Raw genomic sequence first — 24574 nt, 5'->3', positions numbered from 1 at the left:
GAGACAAGACAGCATTACTCCATTCCACGCCCCTCTCCCTTCCCCCTCCCCCTCACACACCCTGCTAGAGCTGAGGTATCCAGGACCTGCCGGAAGCGTCCTGGGAATCAAGCCCTTGCTCTTGGTACCTCAGTCTGCAGATTCCCAGTGGGGGTGTGGTCACTGGAGATGGCATCTTCAGCCTGGGGCTCAGGGCTACATCCCCTCCCTTATGCTTCAGCAGAGCCTTTTAAGGGGGTGACCCTCTGACCTCCAGACTGTTCCCCCTCACCCTCCAGCTAGAAGCCCCTGGGGCAAGAGCTTAAGGAATGAGGGCTCCAGAGGCCTCAGTTTAGATGCAGATAGGAGGCCAGGGTTGGGCCTCGAAAGACTCTAGAGTCCCCTGGGCACTCTAGGGGAGCTCAGCCAAGGCCAGGGGCCTGAGTCAGGTCCATGGGAGTGCAGAGCCGAGATGCGGGTGCCTGGTCCAGGAGGAAGGAGGGGGCCATGGGCCAAGGGTTCAGCGGAGGGAGCAGGCGGGGCACCGGGAGTCTAGGACACGGGGTAGGAGTGGGAGGGTAAGGGGTCTGGCCGGTGCAGAGGGGGGGCGCCCCCGGGGAGGGGCACGCTATGTCTTTAAGAGCTGCCTGAGCGCAGGTTGCAGCTGCCTGGCCAGCCCGAGAGACAGCGGAGATTCATTACCAGCCGACACAATGACCATTGATGGCCCCGTGGCGTTATTCAAATCCAGTACCAATTGCAGCCGAGCCCCTTTCTCCGCGCCAGGCCCGTATTGTTGGAGCGGCCCACTAAAAGCCCGCCCCGGCCCCGAGCCGCCAGAGGCGCCCGCTCGGGTTCAGCCCTGCGCCTCGCCAGCCCGCCGGCTCCCGGCCCGGCTCCCCGGGCGCGGCAGGTGACCCGGCGGCGCATTCCAGCGCTCCCGTCCGCCCGGGCCACTGCTACCGCCGGCGCCCTGGCCGCGACTCAGCCGCAGGGAAGCAGAGAGCGCCCGAGCCGGTGCGTGCGCGGGGACGGCGGGGGCGGGGGACCCACGAGTCCAACAGCCCGGACCCCGGGCTCGGAAACGCCACCCGGCCTCGGGCCCCTGCTTTCCGGAATCCTGGCAAGCCCGGGGAACCCAGGCTGGGGGCGGGGAGCGGGGAGTTGGGGTTCCCCGGGCCCAAGGCGATTCCCCCGACCTGGGGCGGCGAAGAGACCCAACACGGGCTACTCTAGGTGCCCGGGGCCGCGATCGAAGGAGACACACGCCAGGGGCGATGGGCATCCCGACACACGGTCGGGATCCGCGTGCTTGCGCGTCCACCTTACCGCGGGATGGGCGGCCACCGCCGAGCGTCTGCGAGGCAGTCGGACGCACAGCTCCGGAGATCTCCCGGCCAGGCGCTTTTAAGGACCAAAGCGGAACCCAGAGACTGGGGCCGTGAACTCAGGGGCTTCGCCACTGATTGTCCAAACGCAATTCTTGTACGAGTCTGCGGCCAACCGAGAATTGTGGCTGGACATCTGTGGCTGAGCTCCGGGCGCAACAGGGGCGGGAGCCGCAGGGACCGAGCTCAGGCGGGCGAGACCCCTCGGTCGGGCGGCGGCCGGCTGGCCCCAGCGCCAGGATCGCGGCCCCGGCCAGGAGCGCAGAGGAAGGACGCGGGTCCCTGCCGCCAGCGCCGCCATCCGCGTCTTCGTCGCCGCCGTCGTCCTCCTTCTCCTCCTCCTCTGCGGGTGACCAGTCCTGCTGGAGGGGTCCTCCAGTCGATCGCGTTGTTTTCCCATTTTTCAAATTTCGGCTGGGAACGAAGCTGGCACACGGCGGCGGGGCCGAATGTGGTCCAGGGTGCCCGCCCTCGGGCCGAGCCGCAGGAAGTCGGGGGCGAAAGATGCCGGCGGAATGCGCTCGCTACCTCGTTTTGAATTGGTTCTCACCTGTCCCCCACCAATAACCTCCAAACAAAAAGAGCCTAAACCGACCCTTAAACCCCCCATAAACCGACCCCTCCCGCCAGCCCCTCCAGAGGAACGGATGGGCTGAGCCTCCTCCAGCCGCTGCCGGAGTCGCAGCTCGGAGAAGCGTGGGGAATCGTGCGCTCCAGCCGGGCAAACCGCCTCGGCTTTGGAACCCGAACTTGGACAAATGAATCCTTTTCATTAAAGACTAATCTTCGGATATAGTGGGGTTTATTTATTCGTTTATTTCCTCACGAGCGGGGGTGAGGAGTTGCCTGGGGGGGCAGCAGTTGGGCATTGCTGGGGCTGAGCCTAGGTCACCTGTCCCTGACCCCTCTAAGACTCTGGGCTGAAAATGACCTATAATGCTGTGGCCCCTGGCCCTGGACAATTTCGGCCTTGGCACTGGCATCCCCTCATGCCTCGGAGAACCTGCGCATCCTCCTGCCCTACTGCTCCGCGTTAACTGGGGTGCAGACGTGGAACGGATATTCCGTATCTACCCCCGTTGCCCCAGTGTGGGTGGGAAAGGAATCCTCGGGCCCAGTCTCCAGGACTTGGAACCCTGGGTGGGACAACAGGCCACTCTAGTAGGACTGGAGGCAGGGAGGGACCTCCAGGTTACAGGGATCAAGGGACAGGCCAATTTTCCACCGTGAGGTTGTAGGGGGCCATTTCAAGTCCCTTGGCACTGCTCCCTAACATGGAGACCTTGACCTCAGTACCCAATGTGGGATGGTCATACAGCCTCCCTAGACAGCACTTGGACCCCAACACTGGCCTTAATTTGTAACCCCAACATGGCAGTCCCCACCCACACACATACCCAGAGAGCTGGAGAGATGCTTACCAGCCAGGGTGTTGTGGGTGCTCTACGCCTTGAGAATATTACACACACATCTCCCACATACTGCTGGGACAACCATTTGCCACCTTCATCCCAACAGAGTGAGAGAAATTCCACCTTAAATTACTGATATTTAATGAAAAACGTTTTGGGCAGGATGATATTAATGCCCTAATTTTTTTTTTCTTTTTTTTGAGCTATCCCTCCAGCAAACAAAGCTTTTCTCCAGCTCATGAGAAGGAGGGGCTCAGCAGTCTTATCTGTGCCACTCCTGTTCTGGGTTCTGGGGCTGTTGGTTGCAGTTAGTGGGACAAAGCCGTGGACGGGTATGGCAATGTCCTGGGACGCACACTGGTGAGGACAGACTGGCTCTGCCACCCCCTTCTCCAGATGGCCCTAATCAGATCGCCCCTTCCCAGACAGGATGGGTGGTCTGGGTTTCAACCCCGTTCCATTTTTGGGTGAAGGGCAGCTCTAAAAGCCCTAGATAAGAGGGCAGAGAGGATGGACCAGAGACCATGGCTGAGAGGATGTGGGGTGTCACTGGTTTCTAAGGATAAAGCTCCAGGCAAGGCTAGTAAACAACCTAGTCTTTTATTTGCCCAAGGCCAGCTGTGGCAGACACTGAAGCCCCAAGACTTCCAGAAGGGATGAGGGGAGGAACGGTGAACCATCCTGCCTACCAGGTGCCACTTGCCCTGATCCTGCTTCCTGCAGAAGGTGGGAAGATAAAAGTCTACTTTTTGTGCCATCAAGTGTCACACCAGTTTTCAGATACTATATTCAGTTGTTGTTGAGGAGGCAACTGAGGCACACTGACTCTCCCAGGCCTCTATTCGCCAGTCCAAGGTTAAGCCTACTGCCTCCTTCTCTCTAGAATGAGCTGCAGTCAGCCTTTTGCTGGGGGAGGGTCTCAGGAGCCCATCTGGTGGCCTGTGGGGGGGAAGGCCAGCCAGGGTCAAGGGCTGGGCTGTAGATGGAGGGGAGAAGGAGGAGTGTGGTTGGAAGAGCAGCTGCTGGGTGGGGGGGAGGGGGTCGGCACTGAATAGGGGACCCCAGCTGGGGTTCCATAATGACATCGGTGGGGGACAGGCAGAGCTCTCTACTGTCCAGATGGGGAAACTGAGGCGAAACTCCTCCAATGTTTGAAAAGGGAGGGGCCTCCCGTCAGCCATTCAGGACCATTCATCTTCCCCCTGAAGACACTGACCGGGAGCTGGAGTGCCTTGCCAGTGGTCACTCAGCGTTTAGACTGAGACACAGGAGTGGAAGGCAGCTGGGTCACCTGGCTGCAGAGCCCTCCTCCACTACTGACAAACCAAAGGGGCACCCTCCCCCACCTCAGCTGCTGGGAGAGGGCACGCCAGGCTCAGGCGCCCGCCTGCCCGCCCGCCAGCCTGCTTCCCCTGTCCACGTGTCTGAGTAAAGGCTCATTTTTAGCACCTGGCCTCTTTTCCCTGCCTGGAGGGAGCTCAGGGGACAGAGCAGGGAAGAAAGCAGACAAGGGGGACAGGGAGACCTGGAAGCAGGGCCCAAGGGGACGTCTGATTGTTCTCTTCTCTGCCCCCCAAGGGCGCCCAGGCACAGAGAGGGCCCCTTAGCCGCCGTGCAGGGTGGAGATGAAGAGGACGCTGTCCTGGTCCTGAAGCTGGTAGTCCAGCTCGCCCTGGTCCAGGAGAGAAACGAGGAGGAGACTCTGAGGGCCACTTTTCCAGTTTGCCCCCAGGTGTCGGGAGGGGTGGAGGGTCGGGGGTGAAGGTCGGGCTGCTTTGGGAGGAAAGAAAACTGGGTTCCCTATACTTTCATTTGCAAACGTTTAGGATGGAGGACAGCGCACCACCTCCCCCAGCCATCCTTTCCTTCCTCGCTCACGGTGGGAGACTTGAAGAGCCTTAGTCTGGGGGCTAGAGTGGGACAGAGGATTACCCAGTCCCCCTCTTTGGGCCTGATGAAAGGCCCAAGGCTTTGCTACTAAAGCAGTGAGGGGAGGGGTTGGGGGAGGGATGTCCCCAGAGGCACTGACCAGCAGTTCCCAGTCCGCGTCGTTAATCAGCACAAGAATTCCTGGCCGCCTGCGGGAAAGATGGTGGTGAGTAGCAGGGAGGGAAGGGCAGTCAGCAGCAGGCGTGCAGAGGCTTAAGCATTTGGGCTGCAGGAGTGGGTGGTGGGAGCCCTTCCTTTGGAAGTTCCGGTTAAAGATCTCCCTGGAAGCAGAGGTAACAGCCTGAGTCTAAAGGAAACCAGATCAGATAGATAGTCATGGTCTAGGGGCCAGATGGAAAAGGGGTACAAATTCCAGCGTCACCTCCCAGACTCTGGGCAGGTCATTTTGTTTCTCAGAGCATCAGTTTCCACACCTGAAAATGGGGTAAATGACAGCGCCTTTCCCACAAGGCCTGTGCCAGGATGAAATGGATGATGATGTGTGTGCGGTGCTTGCTCGCCAGGGTTGGTAGCGATAACCACTGGCAGCGGTATATTTTTCCAGGGTTCCAACCTCACTCTCCCAGGCCTCCTGCATGCCTGTCTGGAGAGGGGGCTGTCTCAGCTCCTCCAAGTCAGGGAAGGCTGCCCAGGCTCAGGGCCCCTGGATGCCCAAGAACAGCACTACTGATATAAGGCAGGGCAGGCCGACGTATGGACAGGGACCTTAGCCCGGCTCCTGTTGGCAGTGGCCCAAGGAGCACTGCTGTCCTTGGGGTGGCCTCCATGACTACCAGACCATGACCTGAACCAGGGGCTGGATGGCAGCCTTAGCCCTCAGGACTGGATGGTGACCTCTGCTTCAAGGCAGATGAACAAGTCCTACAAATGCCCTGCCCGCCACTTTTACACATTACGCTGTTTGTTGTAGAAGTGACTTCTTGGCACATGGAACCTGGCTCCTTGCCTAGGAGGCTGAGCCAGGCCTGGGACAGGTACAGAAGCTTTGGACTGGAAGTAGGGGTGTCCCCAGCGAGCAAGAATTTGTGTGCATGTACGCACGTGCACACAGTAACACCCTGGGACCTAGACCGGTGCTGTCCAATATGGTATCTATTAGCCATATTCAAATTTAAATTACAATTAAATAAAACTGAACATTCACTTCCTCATTCACACTGGCCACATGTCTAAGGCTCTGCAGCCTTATGTGTCTAGCAGCCACCATATTGGACAGGACAGATAAAGAATATTTCCATCATGGCAAAAATTCTACAGGTTAACACATCCAAGACTGTCAAGGGATTGAAGGGACCCCAGGCAGCATTTTTTCCTTCGTACTTTCTGTACAGAGAGAGCAGCTGAGGCCCAGAGAAGGAAGTAACTTGCCTAAGGTTCCACAGCAGCAAGCCCGTGGCAAACAAAAGGAGGAATCCAAGTTTTTTGAGGACTTTACCAGTCTCCTGGCCTGGGCTTTGAAGAGATTCCCAACAATCCAGCATGGTTACAAGAAAACTGGATGGAAGCTCTTTCCTCAGAGGGTAAGGGGACGATAACAGGGACAATAGGACATGGAGAAGGCGGTGGCTGAATGCAAGGACAGGGGCCCAAACCTCCTTCCCTCCAGCCGCCCTCCTCAGGGGAGGCAGGAAAGGGACTCACACGCTATCTCCCTGGATGAAGAGCTCTGGCCGCTCTTTCAGCAAATTCTTCTTGATCCAGACAAGGAGGTTCCGGATGTCCCCTGAAGAGGAAGGCAGAGATCAAACTACTGTCAAACCTAGATGACTCTTGACCCCTAGAGCCTCACCTGGACCAGAAGAAGGTGAACATGGGGCCCGGAGGGCCTCTTTCAGACCAGACTGCCATCGGCCCTGAACTTATGCATTCCCGAGGTGAGAAAATAGGTCAACAGAGGCCAGAGACCTGCCAGAGAGGTCTTCAGAGAAAAGTGGCATCTAGCACTGCTGAAGGCTTAAAGAGACAATAGGGGCTCAAGGCACACGGCAGGAGGAAGTCACATCTGAAAGGATTGGGAGACAGACCCCCACAAGCCCTGGAAGACAGTCTGACACTGCCACAGATCGGCTTTGGAGGGGGCCGTGGACAGCTCCCTCCATTTTTATCTCTCTAGCCAGTCCCGATGGGGAGGATGCTGCTTTGCTCTTAGAGCGGTCTGCATATATTTCCTTTGTGAGGGAAGAAAAACAATTGCTGAGCTGATAACATCAGTTAATTTCCTCCGGTAGAAGGAGAGAAGGATCCTTCACCAGCCAGAGACACTGACAAATCACTGCCCCCTCCACAGAGCCCCCGGAGCTGGGGACAGCCACTCTGAAGAGACAAGAGGTTCAGGGTTGAAGGGCCTCTCCTGCTCAGCTGGACTCTGAGATCTGCTGCTTTGTGGTTTGGGGACAGCCACCAAGCTCTTTGTGCATCATGTGGAGGCTAAGAGTCACCTGTCCCCAGGGTCACCTCTCCTTCCTAGGAATAGGATCCCGGGCGATAACACATTGAAACCTGGCTCTATAAACTCCTCGAGGGCTATAGCTCTCAACTACCCACTCCTCAAACAGACTGTCTGCTGAGGCTGCCCGAGTTCCCTCTCCCCTGGAGACAGCCTGAGGACTGAAGGCTCTGGAGAGACAACTAGTCTCTGAAAAGCCAGTAGGGGCCTGGGACTAGCCACCCCCACCCAAGTCAATGTCTCAGAGGGGTCTGCTGTCCTGGACTCATGCCTGAGACAAAGCTCAAAGGTTAGGCTGGAGGAGGCCCAGGTGGGGCCTTGTTCTCCGCCTAGTCAGTCCTGGAATGTAGGTGACGGGAAGGCTGCTCGGGCACTGAGAATTAGCTCTCCGCAGTCTAGGCCCAGCAGCGTGTCATACGCACAGTACCAGCCTTGGGCAGTGTTTCAAGGCCCTCTCACTGGCCTGTGTACCACCCTCTTGGAAGGCACAGGCTGAATAGGCTGGTTTACTCTGCCCCATGCCAACTTCTCTGGGTCATATGCCAGCAGAGCACAGGGCTATGGGCAAAGTGTCCATGGACGGAGACTGCCACCTTTCAATTTTAATTCCTACTTTTAAAAGCAGACCGGATTTCTCAGGGTCCCTGGAGTGGGCAGGGGGTGGGAGTGTCGCCTCCGACTAGCCGCAGTCCACTTGGTCTCCTGGCTGGGTTCCTCCTCTGACGCCTAGGTTTCAGAGGCTTCTCCTCGGCCTCCATCTTGGTACTGTCTGGTGGGCCGCCAGCTCATACATCTTCTGGCCGCTCGATAGAGCCGCCGGGGTCTGACACATCCATCAGCCAGACCTGACAGACAGGGTTCTGCCTGTGTGTGTGGAGACACTGAGAGGGACTAGGCAGTGCCTGGCCTAAAGGCCACCAGCTGCACCTCTACAGCCTATACAGAACCAGATCCAGTTGGGGAAAATGAGGGGACTTCTATTCCACTCTGGATAGGCTGCGGGGGTGGTGGTGGTGGCTAGTGGTCATGCTGGGGTCATCCAAGTGATGGTACCATCATGGAGTCCCAGAGGGGTGGGCTGGGGGTGAGTCTGCTGCCGGTGCTGGCTCATTTATCATGATGCTCCTCTCTGCTGAGGTCATTCCCTCCCTCCTTTGGGCCCCCCAGGCCTACCCACATTCTTGATAGCCTGTTACCATGGTGAGGCCACTGCATCATCATCTGTATTGTTCCCCCATGCCTGGATTTGGTGGTGGGGAGAGATGGAACTCAAGGCTCCCTTCGCAGGCTGCAAGGGCCACTCGGCCTGGCCTGAAATACACCCCCAGGGACATCTTGCCAGGCTTGCTGAGGCCCAGACAATATGCAAATGGCCTCCAAGCCAGATGGCCTGCTTCCAAAGTTGCCGGGGAGGAGGAAGGGTTAAGCAGAATCAGGGGCTGGTGGCTCGGGGAGGGCTCTGGGGAATCTCACTTTCACCTTCCCCCTCTGCGTCCTACTGCCTTTCCACTGTGACTGAGGGTGGCTTCCCTCCTGGGATCCCACGCAATCATTTGTAAGGTAAATATTTACTGAGTGAGTAGTACGTGCAGGTGCCAGGGAGATGGCGGTGAGCAAGACTGACATAGAGCCTACCCTCATGGCATTAACAGGCCAGCAGGGGAGCCAGACATTACATATTAGTTGTGATAAATGCTATCTCCTTTGTGTAGGATCAAGAAAAGCTGAGGCCTGAAGGATGAGTGGGTGGGATGGGAGAATATTCCAGGCAGAAGGAAGAACATATGGGAAGACCTGTGGCAGGATGGAACTGGCAGGTTCAAGGTAACAGAATAGAGAAGGCGAGAAGATCGTCACCAGATGAGCCCAAGAAGTAGATGGCCAGGGACCAGATCCTACAGGGCATGTGTGAGCCTTGAGAAGGGGCCTGCTCTGGCAGAGGCCTCTGCTTCCTCACGCATCCCAGGGGTATTTACCGAGCATGTGCTCCAAGGGCGCAGAACCCATACTGCCCGGGCCTGTGCTCTATGTTTCTCTGCTCTGACACACGTGTCAAGATCCAGCTCAAATGTGTGGAGTCACCATTACTAGAGTATGTTCTCTGGATCCGGCACAGGCCACAGAACACAGCATAGACCCTTCCACACAGCACCCTGCCCCTTCCCCCAGATGTGTGCCGAACATGTGGACAACTGGAGAGAGAAGGCGGGCTGAAAACAGGGACCCCCGGTTCTGAGTTCAACTCCATCGCTTCCTAGTTCAATGCTCTGGGTTAGGAATTCCATGAGCCTCAGCTTCCTTCTTTGCCAAATGGGGAGAGTAAGAATGCCTCATAGAGCTGTTGTGAGGATTGAATGAGATGATTCACATGAAGCTCCTGGCACTGTGCTGTGATTCTTCTGCGATTCAGAAGAAGAACCTGTATTGTGTACCCTCTCTTGATGACGTGAGCTTCCATGCACTCTGCCCAGGGGCCTGGCACTCTGTGGAAATGCTCATACTGCTCTGGAGGGTGAGTTACAGCCAGTCAACCTTTAATTGGACAGTGCTGGGAGGTTTTCTATGGGATTCACTACCTTCCCATCAGAAGTCAGAGAGAAAATGGGAAAATGAAGGAATTGAGAGAGTGGTAATGGGGCCTCCCCTCCATTTTCTATGTTCGGATGCCTAAGATGCTCCAGGACAACCCAGGTGGAAGAAATCACATTCTGAGGCCATGGGTACTGGAGGCCAGACTGCCCTGGTCACGTGGCCCCAGAAGAGGGACAGGAGCACCCTAATAAAAGGCTTCCAGGGCAGGAAGCCTTGCACCTGGCCTGCCCATCTGGGGAAGAGCAAGTGATGGGAGCTGCTGCTTTGGTGGCGTGGTTAAGAGTTTGGATTCTGGAGCTGGAAACTGCATGCTAGGTGGCCTCGGGTAGGTCACTTCACCTGTCCTAAGTCTCAGTGTCATCATTTGACAAATGGGGATAATAATCCAACCTCCAAAGACTGCCGAGGATTTGGGCATAAGGGCAGCGGTCGACCCAGTGCACCGTTAAACACACAGGTCAAACATTTGTCCAGTGACAGGATTCTTTATCCTCTGGGCTACCAGAACCTTCTTCTCCTAAAGGCTGCTGACAACGGGCACCATGCACGCCCCTTAGAGAGCACCTACGAAGGCTCCTGCCAGAATCCCTCTCCCCAGTGGACTGTCCTTGTTTGGGGACAATGACCACCCACTGTGGCAGGGTCCCCCAACGGTGTCAATCCAAGCTTCTCAGGCTGAAAGAGAACAATCTCAAGGTCTTATCTGATATGGAGTCCCAGCTGCAACAGCCCTTCACGCGGCCTCTCTCTGAACGCTCCTGGGAGAGCTTTTCTCCCAACCAGAAATCTGTCTTCCTGTCACTCCCACCGAGCCTGGTTGGTCCATGGGGACTACACCAACAAATGTGTTCCCTCTTCCCCATGCCCGCCCAGCAGACTGGGGAGAGACAGCTCCCCTGAGTCTCCTCTTCCATAGGTTAAACCACTCCTGTCCGCACCAAGTCCACCGGGCAACAAGACAAGGCTCCTCTGGGAGCCCACCCCAGGCCTTCGCTGAAAAGGGAGAAGAAAGAGCTGGGTAGGGGGGAGTAAAGGAGAGGAGAGGGTAGAGGGAACATCAGAGGGTCCATTTACAAGTGAATGGGGGTAAGAATGGAGCAGTTTGTGGGCTAAACTGGCCTCAGAAGGAGGTTTACAGATGTGCGAAGGGACGCTCCTCATTGTTTAATTAAGCAGAAAGTGGATCTTTTCAAAAGCAATTTTGCACAGGGACTGGGAGGGGTGGGGGGAGAGGAGGGCAGTGGGGACGGGATCAGCAAACAGGCCCCGGAGCAGAAAAAGGAACAGCTGGCCCCAGAGAGGCTGTGAAATGCATGCTAAGCAGTTTAAAGGCGCTGGGAGCGCAGCGCCTCAGCCTCCCTTTAGTACAATGGCAGGGCGGAGGAAGCGGGCAGGGAAAGGTGAGACAGACACGTCTCCTGCTGGGGGCCAGGGCAGGTAATGCCCTCGCTGGGACAGTCTGTCCCCCGACTGTTTGGGTTTGCTCCAGGCCACTGACCAACCATGGGCTGGAAGCCTCAAGTTGAAAGAATCCTTGAAACATAAAAGCCAGCCCCCAGGGGCTACAAGAGCCAAAGCTAATGGGTGCCTATCAACCCCAGCCAATCAAAGAGATGGCCCACTCCAGGGACACGGCTATTAAGAGGTCCCCCCTACATGTACAACCTCCTCCTGATCAGCATGTCCTGTCTCCCAGAATTGTAAACTTAGCTCTGGAAGCAACATTTCCAAACTACATGTCAGATGGATAACCTGCTCAGTGAAGAGGAAATCTAGCCCAACCTCTCGTTTTACAGATGGGAAAACAGAGGCTCACGGAAGTAAGTGGCGCTGTGCCAGGGCTCCTCTCCCCTTTGGCCTTGCCCACCCTCTTCTCTCAAGTTGGCCGGGTTGGACGCTCTCCCCTGGCCCAGGACCCAGGGCCCTGGAGTCCCCTTGTTTGGGCGACTTGTCACAGTCCATAATCTTATGGCTGCTATTTTCTCTGCTGGAGTCTCCAAGACCTGCTGGGCCAAGTGGCAGCCCCTGGGCTGGGAAGGATGCCAGACAACAGATCTGGGCACAGGCTTGGGCGAAGAGTAAGACTCTCCCAGTGGCAACTGCTGGGCTCCCGTGTGCCAGGGTAAGGCCTGGCAGCTGCCAACCAGCTCGCGGCTGCGATGTGACCCAAGCCTCTGGGCACGGCAGGGCAAAAATGGGAACCAGAGGTAGAGTGTCATAGCCAATGCCCCGAAGACTGAGAAAAGGGGCCGTTTCAGCTTCTCTCCCCTGCTTCCTTCCCTTTCATCCCAGAGGGCGGAGGATAGGCCCCCAGCTGGCCTATAGGCAGCAGGTGGAGAATGAGGGATCAAAACCCTGGGTCTTAGCCCAGACTCCCCACTTGAACAACTCTGGACAGGTCACCCCGCTTCTCTTTCTCTCAAGTTTGGTTTCCTTGATGATAGATAATATCTACTGGGGGTGATTATGAAAATCAGAACAAGTAGCTGTTGAATGTACAAATATAAATACATAAAAGTATAAAAACCAGAAAGTACATTGCAGATGTGATACGTTATGTGATTCAGGGAGCCTCTCAGGATAAATGATGACGAGTCAGTGGCAGCACGCAAGGACTCTGAAGAACCTGAAATCTGGTTCTGAATCCCAGCTCCGCTATTTAAATAACTGTATGACTTGGAATAAGTCCCTTGACATCTCTGAGTTTGGGTTTCCACTTTTTAAAATGGGAATAAAAATGACAGCTACCACCTAGGAATTGGTGACAATTATTTGCACAACCAGTTGGGGCCTTGCCTACCATGCCGAACTCAGTCTGTGCCCTTTAGGACACTGGTCTTCCTTTAGTTCCTCAGCCACCCTAAGGCCTCTTACCCCGAGCCTTCGCAGGAGTGATCCCCTTTGCCTGGAACGGGCCCCATGCACCTCTACGCTCCCTCCAATTTATCAGGCCGGCTCCTTCTCGTCGTTCCGGCCTTAGCCTCCAAGACACCTCTTTAAAGAGGCCGTCCCTTACCACCTCATTCAGAGCACCCTTCTGTTCCCATGCCAGCCAACGCTATATGTTGTTATAATTATACATGAATGTGATTTTTTTTTAAAATTTATTTTACAGGCACGTGTCTACTTATTTGTTGCCTGGATGTACTTCCATGACACTGTAAGCTCCGTGAGGGCAAGAACTATTATCTGTTTTGTTCACCATCGAATACTCGGCAACTAATACCATGCCCAGCACAAAGAAGCCCCTCAAAAAGTATGTGCCCACTATAGGAAAGGATAAAGTACTTCTAAATCTGACACTTGGTAAGCATTCAGACAATGAATGAATGAAAGAGGCTGGAAGTATTAAACTTGGAGACATTTATGCCAAGCAAACGCAGGGGGAAGGCAATCATAACCTGTGATATTTTAATAACTTCCCAGCTAGTTCTTTGAGAGGCTTTGACTCTTTGAGAGGCTTCTTCTAAGGGCCCCTTGTTCTCTCCCAAGGCTGCGTGGCCATCCGTCAAACTAAGAAATAGTCACCTTTATCACCCCTGGTCTTCTCCCACCAGGGACATACACAATCCCACAATCCTGACATTTAACCCCAGCCTCACGCCAACTGCCAGCTCAAGGGTGGCAGTGCCCTGTTCCTTGGTGAGTGTCCCCCAGCCTCTACACGTGACACGCAGACCCACCCTGAGCCACTGCTCTCCAACCCAAGGGAGGCTCAGGAACAACATTGGCAGCCAGCAAATTTGGGTAATAACTGTTGGATTCCTGGCAGATACACGTCCAGTTCCAGAAGAATCCTGTCAGACCTCACTGACCATTTTCTGCCGCTCACCTCCAGGAACCTCACTCCCCTGCCTGCTCGTAACTGATCCCCTCTTCCCCCCGCAACGTGTCTCAGTCCTCGGTGAGAAGGGCTCCGGGTCCCGAGCGTTCTGCTCTTGCTAGGATCCACTGCCAGGGCTGCGAGGCACCTCCAGTCGTGACACCAGCCCCTGTCTCTAGGCCACAATGATATCACCCAGCTGGACCTCTTCGAGACCCCCAGTTTGAGGCAGGGACTGGCTCTCGTTCATGGTTGTCACCTCAGTGCCTCGTATGTGGTCTTTCACACAGGAAGTGCTCGATATATGTTTGTTAAAGAAAGATGAACAAGTATTTGAGTGAACAAATGAAGAGAGTCCCCTGTCCTCCTTGGTCAAACTCCCTCCTCCAACCTTTTTGGGTGAATATTCTTCTCATCTGAACCCTCTTACCACAGTGTGAGCCCACCCACATTGCTCCCGTTTCAACGGAGGTTCCCACCCTCACGAGAACAGCTCTGCTGCCATCTAACAACAACGGATGCTCCTTCTAGCAACTCTGAGAGACAAGGATCACCACGCCCACTTCACGGACAAGAACACTAAGGCTCAGAGAGGGGAGGTTACTGGCCTAAGGTTCTAAGGGGATTCTCACTCTAGTGTGTCTGAATACAGGACTAGGGTACGCCATCTCCCTCCTACAAAGCTGGCTGATCCCAGAGAGGACGGGGGAAAGGGTGCTCCAGTGACCTCTCTTCCTCGTTCTCCCTGGCTAGGGAAATCCAACCCATTCCCATGTGAACTGGGCTGAGTGACCCCTGTGACCTCCTGCCCAGAGTACTCGAGAGAGAGGCTCAGACAGCCCATACTCACAGGGCTCTTCCTGTCCAGGCAAGGTGACCTGATGTTTCTTTACCCCGTCGAACAGGAGCTCCGCACCACCTCTGCAAAGAAGAGCCAGAGAAAGACAGCCGGGTCAGCGCCTGCAGATACCTAGCTGAGCCTGAAAACTGAGGAGGGGGCTAGCACGAGAAGCCCAAGGTTCAGGAACACCTTGGGTACCAGTGACTGATTCTCAAATATGACTTCCTGATGTGGTAAAGTAGGATATCAGTAATTTTTTACCAAACATCAAGTACCCAAATTTTCAGACTCTTGTTTTCTCTGCTTTCTCAAGAGGTGGCCTAGCATACAGGGTCAGGTTTGGAGCTGATGGAGACCAGGGTCCACTTCGGCCTGATGCCCAGACCTTGGGCATGTGACTCTATGTTCTCAAGCCTCAGTCTTTCCATTTACAAAAATGTTGAAAAGCCACCATGAGGCATGCTGGAGACCCTGTATGTGTTGAGGCGTTTCCTCTGGCCAGGTGAGAGTTTGAACTGTCCCTGCTTGTGCCACCCGCTGCTGGCCTGGTTGGCACACCACAATGCTGGAGTAAGAAACTCCACTAGGCTTACCAATAACTTGGCCATTTACAAGATCGTTCTTCATCTCATTTCATCCTCAGGGCATCCCAGGGAAGGAAGGAGGGAGGCAGACATTATTAACTCCATCTGATGGAGAAGCAGAGGCCTAAAGCGGTTAAGTAATTTGTCCAAGGTCATGTAGGCAGAGGCCAAACTAGGCTTTGAATTCCAACTGGTTTCTTTTTTTATTTTATTTTATTTTATTTTATTTTATTTTATTTTATTTTATTTTATTTTATTTTTAGGCAAGGCAACCCTTGGTTGACCTCACATATTGCAAGGACCTTGTCAACTTACAATCCCTTATTTTTAATTTTTTTACGCCTACAGCACCTGGTCTTCCTGGGTGGTCTCCCATCCAAGTACTAACCAGGCCCAACCCTGCTTAGCTTCCGAGATCAGACGGGATCCGGCTTGTTCAGGGTGGCACGGCCGTAGACCCAACTGGTTTCTGCTGAGTCCCAGCAGCCTTGGCAGAAAAAAAACAAGACTTCTCAAACATCAGAAAGCCCCTCGAGGGCAGAGTTCGGTTCACTTCTGTGTGCCAGCACCTGGCCAAGGGAAGGCTGGGGCAGCAGAGAAGCTCAGAGCCAAGTCGGGAAGCCAGGGCTTATGCTGTGGACACCGGGGCTCTTTCAGTGCCCCACACGGCTTCTCCCTCTGGGTCTCCTGACTCCATCTCAGACTTCACGTGGATCTTAACTGAGAAGGCCTTAACAGACTCGATGGATGTGATGCCTCCCACCCTACCGCTCTTTCCCAATTTCAGAGAACAGAGATGTCCTGAGACAGTCCACTGGGAGGCAAAGGCAAGGCAAACATTGTCATGGAGGAAACATGGGGCGACTGTCATCCAAACAAGGTCACGCTTTGTTGATGCAGAAATGTGGAGGGGGAGAGGAGGCCCATCTGTGGCTGTGCGTAGGGCCATTTCAGCTGCAAGCCCGCACAGAGCCTCCATTTATCCCCTTCCAAGAGCCTCGTTCTCTCCTGGGTGGGGGTTGGCACATGCAGCAGCTGGGGTGGGGGAGGGCGACAGGCAAGGGGCTCAGGAATTGGGGGTCAGAGAAAAGGGGTGGGAGCTGGAGGCACTGGGACCCAGGCAAACAACCAAGAATGGCCAAACCTGGTGGTGCCAGGCTCAGAGGCCGAGGCTGTTTCTCCCTTTACAAATGGATGAAGGGAGAACCAGTCTGGCTCAGAGAGTGACTTGTCGCCACTGGGTTCGCTAGCCCCCAGGGGAGGGGCTGCCATTTCTGCTATCAGCACATCTGGAGGGGAGGAAGGTGGGTGCTCAGCCTCTGGAGTGATTCAAGGAGACAGGCAAGCGGCCTATTTTGGCCCCAGAAGAGAACCGAGGCCAGACTCTTATATCTGACAGGATTTACTCTTCAAAGTCAATTGAGGCATTACATCCAAAGACATCTTGTCTTCCCTCTACTCCCCAATTCTTGGCAAGAGTGTTTCTTGGTATCAGTGACTGGTACGGACATTCCCAAAACTGCCTTTGTTTTTTCTAGTTTATCATCTTTTTTATCTTATATTTTAAATTTTTTGTTTCTTTATTTCCTCTCTACCTGTTGGAATGTAAGCTCTGCCTAACACAGGGCCTGGCACACAGTAGGCACTCAATTTGCCATGAGTGAAAATGCCCATTTCTCCCACTTCTTTTCTAACCTCAGTGGCGTTCACTCCCTTTGCTAATACCTCCCAGACTCAGGAAAGAGAAAGGGAAAAAGACGAGGGAATCGCACAGCTGGACCGCAGGGACGCAAAATATATCTGCACTACATACTTCGAACCCTGTGTGACCTGAGAAAATGCTCTGCTAAGGCCAGTTCAGGAGGCAAGACAAAGGATGGCAGAACTGGTCACTGAGAAGAAGGAGAAAGGGGTGAGAGGTCTTCTGGAGAGTCTATCAGAGTTGGTGGGATGGGAGGACACCTGGTGCTCAGGGAGAAGAGGCCAAGCCCTTACCCAGACTCTTCAAGGATCAGGGTGATACTCAGGGACAAAAAGGAGAGAATGACAGGAAAGACAGCTTCTTTGCAAACCTGCTAAGGTTCAGGGTGAAGACAGTCTAGTCTGCTAAGAGACATAGCAAATGAAAGTCCAAGGGCAAAAACATGCAGTGAGAAAAGGACAAAGAGAAGGAATCTGGGTCTGGAATCTTAGGCACTCTTCCTTCCAGAAAAGTTGCGATTCTCATGGGACGCTGTGGTTGCAGGTAGAGGTGCAAGCAGGTGAGTAAATGGGTGCAGGAATGTTGTCTTGCTTTGCTGAGGCTCACTACTGCTCTTGGGGGTAAGGAAGGCTGAAGTTAGAGATGGTCAGGCCAGAAAAGAGATAATTATGCTAGTCTGTAAGCCTTGGAGGGCAAGGACCATATCTTCCTCACGTGACTTCCCCGCTGCTGCCAGCTCAGTATCTGGCAGACAGGAGACATTTCTGATGAACAAATACCATGTCTGACTCAGTTAGAATGAAAGGTAAGTTGGCTGTAGATAAACCTTAACACTGGCAGTCTGCAGCTTCTCCCTTTTCAGCTCTGCTGAGGCCTGCCAAAGCGGTAGGGATCTTCCTAGATCCTCCAGGCTATGAGGGGCATGGCTGGGCCAAGAGTCAATGAAGCAAAATAGTCAGGCGTCCAACCCAGTACGGTTCTAATTGGATCCAAGGGGCCAGACAATATCAGCAATTAAAATGCAGTTAACATTCATGAGACTACTCTCTTCTTAGAGACAGAACCCTGAACACTGGAGAGCATGGACAGAGTTCTATTTATCTTTGTATCCTCTGTCTGGCTCACTGCCTGGCACATGGTAGGCACTCAATAAATGACTGGTGAATAGACTACCCAGTGGAGGGAAAGCATGAAAGAAACTGGGAGCATCCAATGGAAGGAAAGGAAAGGCATTTGGATTCTCATTTCTGACTTTTCCTTTCATATAAGCCTTGGCTTGTTATCTTCAGACAGACAGACAGACAGACAGACACACACACACACACACACACACATCCCTAGTCCCAGCTTTTCCATGTGACTGGAAATTATACCCCCCACATCTTGGGTCTCAGTTTCTTTGCCTTCTCTCTAAGCTCTGCAATTTCTCTCGACTCCAAAATTATGCGACAAACTTTTTATTTGTAGCAGGCAGAAGACAGTGTCTTGAGGAGATACCCTCCCTGATCTGTTTCTTCAGTTACTGTTTGTGTACCCCAATTCCTGCACTTTTCGTCGTGGGCATAGCGCACTGTCAGGGCTAGTCTCCTCCACTGTGCTATCTTATTCATCCCCCTGTCTCCACCTGACTCAAGATTTGCAGAGGACACTCTGCAAATTTACTAAACGTCCTAAAAGGGAGGGGTTCAGGTCTGTTTTCCCAAATCTTGGAAAAGAGAAGAAAGGAATCTCGTCTTGGCCACACAACCCATGAGAAACAAGGCTTCAAGAACCGTGTAAGTAGAACTTGCTGCCCAGAGAAAGGAATCAGGGAAAGGGTGGTCCTTCTCGGTTCTAGGAGCTCAGATGCCAGACACAAGGGCCTGGTCTAAAGCGGGACTGGCAAAGAAGGTAGGAAAGCCGCCTGCTAACCGTCACGCCTTTTGAGTCCAGCTGGGCGCAGGGCACCGAGAAGTGGCCGAAGCGCACCTCCACACCCGGGTGTGCGCCTCTATTCCCGGACATACGGCCTCGTCGCCAAGGGAGACCGAACCTCTCAGACCCTCCGAGGAGGATGGCATAACTCACGGAAGGCGCCAAGAGACTCAGAGATTCGGTCGTGACAGGCCCCAAGGCAGAAGGAAGGGAGTTCCGGGCCCGACGATTTCAATCCATCCCCACGGCACCCCAACTCTGTGACTCACCCGAACTCCACCTCCACTGACAAGGGCGCTGCCATGTTGAGGAAGCCGAGCTCACAGGAACTCATTTTAACTTCCGGCGCTCCCACCTCACTTCCGGTCCCGAGGACGGAAGAGGCGGTGCCCAGGGAGCCATCCTCCTCAGCTATTGGAGATAGACTTGGAGCGGAGCGGAAGAGGGAAGGTGACCGGCGCTGATGGGGCCTTTAGAGTTGGTCCACTTCTGCCGTTTAGGGACGGGACTCAGGCAGCCAGGATGGGCGGCGACCTGCACTGGGCACAGCTAGGCTGAGGAGAGCCCCTGGCATCTTTGCGCAGTGGCCGTGAGTCATGTTACTGTTTATCTTGGATTAGTTACAAATCTCTGTTCAGTCCGCACACCGTTTGGGCGAATTCGACTTCTTGCTCGAAGTGACTGCCCCACCCAGCCCCGCCCCAATCTTTATTTCCAGCCCAGAAATCTCTCTCCGGAGCTGTCGACTCAGTATCCAACCACTTCCTTTGCTGTCGACTTGGATTGAACTCACAACAGGTTTTTATTGCACGTCCTCTGTATGCCAGGCATCTTGATTGGGTGCCGTGGATGCAGTGGTGATGGGCATGGTTCCTGCCTTTAGGGCGCTCACAGTATAGTGGGGGAAACTAAGCCGATCAAATAAACATGCCAGTCTTACTAATAAACGTAAAATCTCAAACGGAAAGGAATGGTCTGGACTTATCGGAACTTTAAAAAGAAAGAGGACTGCCCTGGACTGGTCTGGACTTGAGCTGAACTCTAAAGCCTGAGTAGAATTAACTAGGTCGATGTCAGGGGAGGAAAACCTCCAGGAGTGTTCCAGCGTGGAGAACAGAAGGTGTGGGGGCTCTGGGTGAGAGAACATGCTGGATCACCAACAGAGGTAGATAGAACTCAGAGAGCGGAGGGCCTGGTAAGAGATGAGGCTAGAAAGGTGGACAGGGGCCAAATTATGCCACATGAGCCAGGTAAGAATTTCAGTCTCTGTTCCAAGAGCAATGGGAGGCCTTTGAAGGGTTTTGGTAGGGGGCGACATTATTAGAACTATGTTTTAAAATGTCCTCTCTGGCTGCAGTGTGGAGAATGGTTTGGAGGGGAACAAGGAAGAGGTTAGGGAGAACACTGGAGCCTGTTACAAAAGCCACGGGCAGAAATGGAGTGAAGTGGATGTCCCGGGGTATCTAAACCACACTTCCAAAATTGAACTGGCAGAGTATGGTGGTGTAGCCTGGTGGTTAAGGGCAGAATGATGTAAAGGTTAAATGGGTTGAGTTCGATTGCCCGCGTTGTTTTCATGTTCTACTTCCTCGTCGTGTGTCTGGGCAAGTCCCTTAACATCTTTGTGCCTCAGTTTCCTCATCTGTAAAATGAGGATAATAAATCCGCCTCATAGGGTTGTAATAAAGACTAAATGAATTCTTGGCACAGTGCCTCTTTCCCTAAAACAGGCTCTCCCCTGTGTCCCCCATCTCATATGTACTACTGCTGAAGAGGAATTTCCCACTCAAATGGCTAACCTCGTAATCATCTCTTTGTTCTGCTTCTGTTGACATGCTTGCCGCATAGGCTGAAGGGCAGAGTGACCTCAAGATCAACTGAAGACTCACACTCCCTTTTGCTTGTTCTGTCTAGATAACAGATGTGTTGCCTAAGTTCCTATCTGAAAATCTCATGCTCTTTAACTGCCCGTAGCCCATAGCAACTCTCGTGCTCTGTAACCACCTGAGGATGAATTTACCAGTCGGCCTATGCCACCTGTAACTGCCAACTGTAACTGCGCTATAAAAGTAAGGTTACCCCTGAGCTTGGGGCCCAGATCTTCAGAGCCCTAGCTCTTTTGGGACCGCTGGCATAAAAAACCTGAGTTCTCCAACTCTCGGAGTGGTGCTTGGTTTCTCGCCCATCTGATTTTTCTGCAACACTGCCACCCACTGAAACGCCCAAGCAAGAAAACTTAGACATTGTGCTCACTTCTCTTCTACTTCTAGTCACCATATTTGGATTTGTCTCCCTTCTAAGCTGATGTTACAACCCCACATTCTTCCACTACCACCCATCACTTGTCACCTGCACCTGCTGCTTCTCTGGCCTTGGCTTAATTGTACAGTTCAACCTATAGACAGCCCTGAGCCCCTGCAATATACCAGGCACTATCTCAGGGCACTGACAAAATGAGAAATGAGACAGCCCCGGTCCTCAAAGGAATCCTGTGGAAATGGAGAGACCCTCCCATCACCAGGCTGTGTGGGTAGGGCACTTCCCCTCCCTGGAATTCAGTTTCCCCAAACTGTAAAAGTTTGGGACCAAATGATCTCTTAAGGTCCTTTCAGCAAAAATATTTTAAGATTCTTCCACTGGACCCAGCTCCTCCAGGGCAGAAACAGTATAGTGATTCATCTTTGATCCTTAGTTTGTGGTAAGGAGCTTTGTACCATACACAGTAGGGGTTTGGTAAGTGCTTGAATGAACAAATAAAGGAATGAGTGAACAAATGAACACATATCACTCCTCTGCTCAAAGTCATTTAGTGGCTTTTCTTTGCCAACAAGATAAAGGCCTTCCCAGAAGGCATTCAGAGGCCTTAGAGCCTCCGTTCCCAGTATGCTCTGACCCTGGGAACTGCCACTTCTCTGTACTGGAACAGGAGAGCTAGGGAGCATTTGAAGAGCTTTATCCATTTGATACAGTTATTGAGCACCTATGAAGTGCAGGCCCAGTGCTGGTGCTGGGAACACAGTGGTGAACAAAACCAATGGGTCACTGCCCTCCTGGGGCTGATGTTGTAGGAGACACAGAGGGAAAAACAGACCACACAGTGAGATCAGTATTATGAAGGGGGATCGTGGGGTCCTGTGGAAGCAGGAAGAGGCTCCTAATCCAGCCCTGAGATCAGGGAAGGCTTCCCAGGGGAAGCCACCTCTAAGCTCAAATCGAAAGGAATTGTGGGAGGTGGAGGTGGGGAGGGAGAGGGCACAAGGGAAAGCCAGAGGCATTCCCTCACTCCCAGAAGAGGAGGAGTGGGAATACCTCCCACAGCTCAGTAGGCAGGGGGCGGGGGCTCCAGTTTTCCTTGTATAGCCCAAAGACTGGTAGCTCACTTCTGGACTAATGAGCCCATTCTGTGAATGCCTGGCTCTCACTCAAAAAGTCCTTCCTTTTCCTGACCTGGCCTTTTAATCAGTAACAATAACAGTTTAACATACTCATTCTGTATTTATTAATGCCCTCTATGCACTCTGCTTTACATGCAGAGATTAATATCCCCATTTTTCAAATGAGAAAACTGAGGCTCAGAATTGGCTTGCTCATGGACCCCTAAGTGTCACACCTCACCCCAGGTTGTCGTGCCTTCAGGATCCCTGGCCCTACTCACTGACCCTCCTGTCTCCCAATAGGCCAGGCTCACCCAAGTGCCTTTTGGGATCCACGCAGAAGAGGGGCTGGGGCCCATCCCCTATCCCCTCCAGCAGGCCGGCCAGCCCGGGCGCCGGCTGAAGGCTGCTCTGAAGCTGCTAGGGAGACAATGGTGGGGTCGGAGGGGGAGGCAAGGGCGCGGGTGCCCCCCTGCCCGCTGCCCTTTGTCTTCCCGCCGGCTCCCCTCGTCCGCCCCGGGAGGCTGGGAGGCGCCTCTCGCAGGCTTCCTCCTCCCATTCTTGTGCTAATTGAGTGTCAAGCTGAGATCAGTGAGAAAGAAATCCGCCCTGGCTCGGGTTAAACTGCCGCCAAAGACTAGGGCTGAGCCCAGAATATCATTAGGCTGGGAGGAAGCAGGGCCCCCTCCTCGGGGGGAGGGGCTGGCTACGCATTCAGGCCCCTTTGAAAGTCACCGGGTCGCCCCCTCCCTTGCTGCCACCGCCTCAATGGGCCCCTCGGAGGTATTTAACCTTCTCAAGAATTGAAAGTGATATGCCAAGCACTGGTCTCGGTGGCCACTTGCCTGTCCCGAGGGTGGTAGGACCTCCGGGGTCGCTGGAGAACCCCTGGCACAGGTTACCAATGGGAACACTGAGGCTCCAAGGAGGGGCCTGCATCCCAGCACTGCTGTTCACAGGCTGTGGTCTGTGGAGAGACTTCGCATCTCTGAGCCACAGATTCCTCATCTGGGGAATGGGGATCAAAATAGCAGCTGCTTTGTTTCATGGACTTCATGAAATAATGCACTTAAAGTGCTTTTGTACAGCGCCTGGCACATAGGAAGTGCCCCATACGTGGTGCCATTAGCAAGTCTAAGGATCTACTAGCGGGCTCCCAGCGTCTGGGGTGTTTAAGTACAAATGCCCACAAAGGACTCACTTTTCAGATCTTGCCTCAACTCTACCCAACCCCAACGCCCCCAGCCTCAGTGCACTTCTTAATCTGCCCGGCTAGCCCTTCACCTCCAGGGCGTTACATTTTGCTGCTTATTCTGTCTGGGACACTCTTCCCTTCCAATTCTTGGTTAGCTCTCCCTTGAAAAGCCTTTCTGACCAGTAAACATGACCCCCCAACTTCACTCCCACACCCGCCCGGGTGCTGGATTAGGTGCAGCTAAGCACAAACTCTTTGCTTCTTGGCTGCTTACCCCTCCCCTGCCCCCGACGGTGGGCTCTCTGAGGGCAGATCTAGGGCCCAGTCTGTCTTGCTCACTGTGGGCCCCCTCACCCCTGTCCCACCCCCACCCTACCCCCTACACAGAGGCTTTTTGAATCTGCTCTTAGATGAACTTACACGGTGCTCTGTAAACTGTGAACCACTTTATAAATGTCAGGAAATGGCCAATACACAGTAGCCATCGTTAACTTCACAAGCACGCACTGAGCGCCTGCTTCCCATGTGCATGGAGACGACGCACATAGCCGTGGTTCAGGATGACCAGAGGCCCACCAGTCCCATCCCTGCATGGAAATGTAGGCCTCGTCTGGGGTCTTAACATCTGACTCCATCTCCTTTTAACTGCCATATACTGAGCAGAAATCAGGACCAGACCCCCTATGAGATTTCCATGCACCATCTTGTTGCATGTGCACAACTACTACGATGTAGGGATTCCTAGATCTTCAAATACAGGAAACCGAGGCTGAGTCTGGCAAAAGGATTTGAATGCCTGACTCCTAAGCTGGAGCATTTCATCAACCACTCCATACTGCCCTTGGTGACTGTTCAACCTGGAGGAAGGCATAGGCTCCTTGCCATTGGAGGGCATGCCCTGCTGACGGTTAAAGACGCAAGGCTACATTATCAGCTAAGCCCGACCAAGGCATTCAAGGTACTCTCGGCTGAGTACCTGCCGGGGCATGATTGAGGCAGGGGACCCACAGTTCCCTCCTTTTTGCTTCCCTCAGAAGAGCTGGGATTCTACATGCCCTGCACGCCCTCTGCTGGTCACATCAGTATGCTGCATATCAGGACACTGTAGCCATACCTGCCATCACTAAACCTACTCAGCATCACTCTCGCTGTCCAGAGGCCTATCTCTAGCTCTGCATCCCCCTTTCCCCCAAGAGAGGCACCAGACTCCTTTACCTTTCAGAGGTCACTCCCCTAGGAGGCACCCCAGATTTCTTACTCTGGCCACCCTCCACTTGAACTGTCAGCTGCTGGCCTAGGATGTGGCCCACAGAAGACTCCACAGGCATGCGTGGAATGGAAGCTTCCCCAGGCTTTCCGGTCTTCTACACCAGG

General features: G+C 53.8%; 1 protein-coding gene, 1 long non-coding RNA gene and 1 other non-coding gene across 5 annotated transcripts; 1 reads left to right on the top strand and 2 right to left on the bottom strand.

Moving 5' to 3' along the window:
- Positions 1 to 2164: 2164 nt before the first annotated feature.
- URM1 (ubiquitin related modifier 1) lies at positions 2165 to 24572 on the bottom strand. Of its 3 annotated transcripts, none has more exons than XM_039861447.1 (5): positions 24416 to 24559; positions 14441 to 14511; positions 6371 to 6452; positions 4809 to 4857; positions 2165 to 4451 (listed from the first exon to the last, which is right to left on the bottom strand). In XM_039861447.1, exons 1-5 carry the CDS (start codon positions 24526 to 24528, stop codon positions 4383 to 4385), a joined length of 384 nt encoding a protein of 127 aa, XP_039717381.1. In that variant the 5' UTR covers positions 24529 to 24559; the 3' UTR covers positions 2165 to 4382. The 3 variants fall into 3 exon arrangements, with proteins under 3 accessions (XP_039717381.1, XP_039717383.1, XP_039717382.1); XM_039861449.1 differs by lacking the exon at positions 24416 to 24559 and adding an exon at positions 18901 to 19025; XM_039861448.1 differs by lacking the exons at positions 2165 to 4451; positions 4809 to 4857 and adding an exon at positions 4864 to 5015 and having other exon boundaries at positions 24416 to 24572.
- On the bottom strand, positions 15355 to 15473 carry LOC120601796 (5S ribosomal RNA). Its single transcript, XR_005652560.1, has one exon. It is a non-coding gene; the product is annotated as a 5S ribosomal RNA (ribosomal RNA).
- Positions 19062 to 21409, top strand: LOC120601644 (uncharacterized). The gene is made up of 2 exons (XR_005652498.1): positions 19062 to 19220; positions 19350 to 21409. It is a non-coding gene; the product is annotated as an uncharacterized LOC120601644 (long non-coding RNA).
- Positions 24573 to 24574: the final 2 nt, after the last annotated feature.

The sequence above is a fragment of the Pteropus medius genome, unplaced genomic scaffold (genome assembly GCF_902729225.1).
Source record: "Pteropus medius unplaced genomic scaffold, Ma_sr-lr_union100, whole genome shotgun sequence".
NCBI classification, from domain to species: domain Eukaryota; kingdom Metazoa; phylum Chordata; class Mammalia; order Chiroptera; family Pteropodidae; genus Pteropus; species Pteropus medius.
The sequence above is the reverse complement of the archived record's forward strand: the minus strand, read 5'-3'. Positions and strand labels throughout refer to the sequence as shown.